This window comes from Nycticebus coucang, chromosome 1, assembly GCF_027406575.1.
Source record: "Nycticebus coucang isolate mNycCou1 chromosome 1, mNycCou1.pri, whole genome shotgun sequence".
Lineage (NCBI taxonomy): Eukaryota > Metazoa > Chordata > Mammalia > Primates > Lorisidae > Nycticebus > Nycticebus coucang.
Window position 1 is genome coordinate 136,955,913 of NC_069780.1, and position 6,000 is coordinate 136,961,912.

Here is a 6,000-nt window from a genome sequence, read left to right on the forward strand (position 1 = left end):
ACTTAAATAGATTAATGTTTTTAATACTGTCTAGAAATGCAATACCAACTAAACCAAGCTGCCACTTCTGATGGAGCTGCAGGCAGTCAGTAGGTGAAGGCCGACCTGCCCCCAAGCACGGCAGGTGGGAGCTTCTACCAGTGCAGCCCTCGCGGGAGCTGTTCAGCATGCCATTAGCGGGGAAACGTGGAAATGATTTCCATCTGTTGACAGGAGCGCCAGTAAGGAAACATTTGCTTCATTTACTCTGAAGGAACAGATATGGATGGGTTTGTTCCAGTTTATCAGGTGCCTGTGCCATTTTGTTTGCATCTTAGATTTCTTGTTCTTGGAGTTTGCCGCTCGCTTTGGTGTAGGTCACAGGAGAAACATAGATTTGTTGATAGCTGTGCTGTCTCTTGTTTAAGGCAAGAAAGTACATGGGGAGACACAGCATATGGAGTTCCATTTACTGTCTGTGAACGAAAGGGGAGAAGTCACTGTGGTGCATCTTAGCAGAGTTGCTGAGCTGAGAACAATGGCAGACACAGTGCCTGGATGAAAGGCAGCCTAACAGCTTCCCAGCAAAGTGGTTTTTCTTTTGTGTAGAGACTGTGCGAGGACTCCGCCTCGTCTTTCTTCCAGTTTGTATTCTCCCACCTGCTTCACCTTTTCCCTCTTTTCCCCCATGTCTGTTTCCCCTGTACAGGCCTTACACTCTCAGCTTCAGGCTCTGGGCAGAGTTGAGTCAGAAGGCCTTCTGACTCTGACCACGCAGCTTGTCCAAGAAAAGCTCCCCACCTGCGAAGCAGAAGACATCGCCACCTATGAGCAGAAACTGCAGCAGTGGAATGAGGAGCGGGCACAGCTGGTTCAGAGGGAACAGGAGCAGAGGGAGAAAGCGAAACAGGAGTACCAGGCTAAGAGGGCAGGAAAGGCTGCCTGACGGGGCCCCGGGACCTCCCTCAGGAACTTCACTGGAGCCGTCCCAGGCTGAAAGCGGCTGCAGCAGCAGCTTCCGTCCATCCGTCTCCTCTTCTTTAGCAGGCCGTGTTCTATGTATCAAGGAACCACGCCTACCCATCCTGATGCCAAGGAGGCTGTGCAACAATGAAAGGGGCAAATGGCCAGAGCGAAGCCACCAGCTAAATACCTTAAAACGGGCTCCATTTTGTGAGAAGCTATGACTGAGGAGTCAGGTCTCAAGCACAGGCTTTTGGATCATCTCTCCCCCATCCCAGGCTCCTCTCTGAGCGCGGCTCCACGGTATGGGCTGCTCACACAGCCCCACTTACTCCTTTCCACCAGTCTCACCCTCCCAGACCTGCACTCAGAAAAGTTCAGGCGAGAAGTGACCTCAAGGCCATGAACACACTGGATTTCAAATTTCAGGCATACAGTGACATTTTTAGAATGTAGGGGCTACCGAGGAGAAAGTGGCCCTGCTGGGAAGCCTTCTGGGCTTGGCTGCTTCATCATGCTGGGATGACTATTTTTATTCCCCTAAGTGTTGTCTCAGTTCCTTTACCGAGTAGGTAAAATGAGCCTTTGTGTATACACACACACGTGCACACACACAACTTGTGAACACAGGTTTCAGTTAAATTGGAGAAAATAAGAGATGGGGTGGGGTTATGAGTATTGTGAAATCATCAGGAGATGGAAGATCGTTTTGTGAAATTTCTCTTCTCAGGAAGGGGTTGGGAGCTTTTGCTTGTTTTACAATGTTGTCTTTCAGCCCATGGTGTAGTTTTATTCAGGACTGTGCTCTTTCATCAAAACCTATGGAAATAAATGTTCTGGGATTATTTTATTGTATTCTTTCTTTGAGGAAGGGAGGGAGAGAAGGAACTGTACCATCATCATTGTTCTATGATTTTGAGCAACATCTTTTCAACTCTCCTTCATTAGATGGTGGCAAATTCAGTAATAACATCTCTAACATTTGCTAAGGACTTACTGTGTGCTGCAAACTCAAGCAGCCCTGTAGGGGACTCTAACCCCATTTATGAACAAGGAACTGAAGCCAAGCTCCTCCCCAGCTTCTCCTCCCCCTGCCTGTGGCCTCCGATGCAGCTGCGGTCGGTGGGAGTGCTGCCTGGCGCCCTCCAGGCTGAATCTAACTTGGGTGGAGGGCCACCACCGAAAGGCAGCTCGGACATTCTGATTTATCAAGGGCAGGGCGTTTTCACCCATTCCCTTATTACATTGAGAGGAAGATCCAAGATAAACCAAAAGGTTACTTTTGTTAAGCAAAAAGTAGCATGGCATGAAGCATCTAGTTAATACTCGGGCTCATCATTTTACTGTCATTTTCCTTCCCCTCCATCCCTCTTGCACTTTACTTCCAGTCTTCACCAAAAGAGGCCACTTCTGCCACCATGCCACTGTCTAGCGTTCAACTCCTTCCACGCTGTACCCCATCTCCATCCAAGTCTAAGATTCCTTCCCCACCAAATACTCTCATTGGCTTAGCTATCCTCTCCCACCTTCCTTAACAACTGCAACTACTGCTGTCCTCTGTCTCTCTCCCTGATGTCACTTTCCATGTGGGTGGAGAAACTGCTTCTGGTACCCTGCCTCTCGGGATGACCTCAGCTGTGACAAATTACTTTCCCTCTAGCTGACCTTCCATGATCACAGCCAAGCCTCCGTCCTTACTGCTATCCTAAGATCTTACCAGGGGTCCTCAAACTTTTTAAACAGGGGGCCGGTTCACTGTCCCTTAGACCATTGGAGGGCCAGACTATAGTTTAAAAAAAAAACTATGAACAAATTCCTATGCACACTGCACATATCTTATTTTGAAGTTAAAAAAAAAAAAACAGGAACAAATAGAATCACACCGCCTCATGTGGCCCGTGGGCGTAGTTTGAGGACCCCTGCTTAGACCAAAAGAGATCTCTTTCTCCCTTGTACCCTCTTATGAGTGGCTCCTGCTGAACCGTTTATCCCTGTTTCTTCCCAGCTACAAGCCCTGATCTTCAGAACTCACACCCTGCTTGCCCCCCTTTCAGCCCTAATTTCTCACTAGCATAATTTCTTCACACTCCCTTTATCGAGGCCCACTTAACCAGCCTTGGACTCGTGTCCTTGCACCCACCTGTGATCAGTTGAATTATGACCCCTAAAGATACATTGAAGCCCTAACTAACCCCCAGTACCTTAGACTCTGACCTTAGTTGGAAGTAAGGTCTTTTATTGGGGTAGTTAAATTAAAATGAGATCATTAGTGTTGGCCCTAATCGAATGTGTCTGGTGTTCTTTAAAGGGGTGGGGGCTCAGCCAAGTAGCACTGAGGCCCACCAGCAGAAACTGGAAGGCAGAAGCATGGACAATTCCCAGTAGAACTGTCAGCCAGAGCATGGCCCTGGAGATGCTTTCTAGCCCCTGAAACTGTTCTGATACTTTGTTACAGCAGGTCCTAGGAAACTGATACACCACCATTTGTTTTCTGTTTGCTTCTGACTTAGTAAGTGTTGGGATACAAAGTTGTAAGGTGAGGCTGATTAGATTTCCAGAGTTACTGCTATCCTCTTCCACTCCTGATCCTCACATTTGTCTTTGACACTCACTTTTACTTCAGTAGCTTTTCTACTCTATGTAAACCAGGGTCCTTGCCCTCAGAACTTGGAGAAGATGTTCCTGCCGCCTACTTTATCAAGAAAATCTAAGCCATGTGACACAGCATCAGTCTCCTCCCTTCCTCCTTACCAATTCTCTATTATCTCCATCAATCCCTCCTTCCTGCCAAGGTTAGACTCCCATTTGTGACCTTGACTTCATACCCGCCTACTTGTTCCAGAACCGTCAGACATTTCCATCTTGCACCATCTCTATAGATTTCCAAGTCTACAGTCTTAATTCAATACCCCTTTACCTGTTGAAACAAAACTGTGGTCCTACAGTCAGTCAAGCTGCTTTCCCATCACTCTCCTTCCTTCCTTGTGTCAACACACTTTGTAAAAGAATGTCTTACTGGCTCATTATTCTTTCATTAGCCCCCGAGAACTGGCTTTGCCACTCTGCTGCACAGCGTAGTTGTCAACTGCCGTAATCCTTCTTTCCCTCTTCAATGCTCTGCTCCACTCAGTACCACTGACTACTATGAATAAGCTTGTATAGCATTTATACAGCACATCATGTAGATGCAGCCTTGATCGTGGCATTGGTTGTGCATGCTCACAAGCCTTTGTTGGGCATATACTGTGTGCAAGGCTCCATGCTAAGTGCTATGGCATTTACGAAGGTGAGTAAACCATAGATTCTACCCTCAAATAACAAATCCTAGTGAGAGAGGAGAGGCTGACACATCTGCAGGTGTCAACACACAGCTGAAAGTGCTGTGAGAGAGATCAAGTGATGGGGAAGGTCACAGGAAGAGCAAGTCCAGCCAGGAGATGGGGGAAGCCTTAATGAAGGGAGATAATCACCTGCTTTGTGCATTAATTAGTCTCATTCTGCCTCCAGGTGGACTGCAGACAGCCACCTGCTCCATGGAAGCTTTGCAGGTGTGTTCATGAGAAGTATTTTAAACTGAGCTACAATGAACAACTCAAGCTGAACCTGTTTTGGTCCACCATACATAACTCCGACAAAAAAAAAAAAAGAAAGAAAAGTAGGGTGGTGGAAAGAGGAAGGAAGAATACTGGTGAGGTAGAGTATCTACCTGGTGCCAGGGCTGTGTTGCCTTGGCACCAAACACACATTTGGTTCTCCTGCCTTCTAGTTGGCCATGGAAATCAGATACGGGTTTGGGAAGGTGGTTGTAATAATTTTAACGGAAGTAGTTTAAAGCCTTGAGACTAAGTTGATTAAAGCCTTTTTATCACCCTCAATGAAAACTTATGTTTTCACAAGTTCCAGGCCCTCAATGGAGTGTAATCCTCTGCTGCTTCCTCTGGCTTCAGTGATGTATCTGTCCAGCGGGCCACATCCTGAGACTTTGGGTCCTTTCCTAGTTGCCAGGTCCATTCAGGTATTTCAGTTGTGCTTGGTAGGGGCCATCCCTTCCACTAGCCTCACAGAAAGTTTGCAACACCATCTGGAGCATTAAGCCCCTTATCCATTTTATGGAATCTGAATTATTCAGAACTAAGGTGCAAGACTGGCCCCAGACTTTAACTCCACAAAGATAGGCACCCTGTGTATGTTGTTAATTATTGTATCCCCACACCAAGAACAACCATTATATTAGGTTGAAAGGAAAGTCTTTAGATGGCTAATTCCCAGAAATCCTGAGATGCTAGATGGTTTAATGCCAAAGAAACTGGCACACCTACAATTCCTACTGAATTCCTACAAAGTATAATGTAGGCCAAAGTTGATACCACCTGTAAGGTTCATGGGGGGACAAACAGTAGGGGAATGATGGGGTGTATCAGAACTATCTCTGTATCTCACATGCCTGAAAGCAGAGTTAGGAAGTGTCAACCTAAAATAACTGAGGCAAAGATCTCAATCAATAGAGGTTTGTTAAGCCAAAGTTGAGGATACACCTGGGAAAAACACAAACTATAAACAAATATGTCTGGGGCAGTTCTCTTAAAAGGGAATATGGAAGGGTTGGGGCATACAGAAAGGAAAAGGGGGTGGGGGTAGAAAGACAAAATGGTTACATTCTTGTGAGACCCAGGAAAATTACATTTTATAAAAGAAAGGGCAAATGTTAGAAAAGGGAGTGAAGGGAGCATCAGTTACGTAGCTATCCCTGGGAGGGTGGAAGAGTGCCTGACCCTGTCTTTCTCTATTCCGCGACTGTGAAGGTAAAACTTGTAATACGGTGTTAGTGTGGATTCCAGCAGACTTTAGTTTTCAGAACTAGACATAGCCTGCAGACTTAAAGTTACAATCTGCATGTCCTTGCCTGTGGGAGGCCAGCAAGGAATGTCCTTATGAAGGATGTGTGGGGCCAGTCCTGCACGGGTGCCCAAAGCCTTTCTTTACCTTCCTTTTTGCATAAGGAGTTCTAGGGAAGTGGTCCTGAGATTTTTATTTTATTTTACAGAAGTGATGAAGCTA

At 46.4% G+C, this 6,000-nt stretch overlaps 1 protein-coding gene across 1 annotated transcript in view; it reads left to right on the forward strand.

Annotated features, from left to right (window-relative positions):
• MRPS27 (mitochondrial ribosomal protein S27) overlaps positions 1-1,787 on the forward strand; it is a 113,118-nt gene extending 111,331 nt beyond the window's left edge. Inside the window, exon 11 of the mRNA XM_053589030.1 lies at positions 689-1,787. Within this exon, the coding sequence (XP_053445005.1) occupies positions 689-925 (237 nt within the window). The 3' untranslated portion in view covers positions 926-1,787. The remainder of the gene's footprint in view (positions 1-688) is intronic.
• The last annotated feature ends 4,213 nt before the right edge of the window (positions 1,788-6,000 follow it).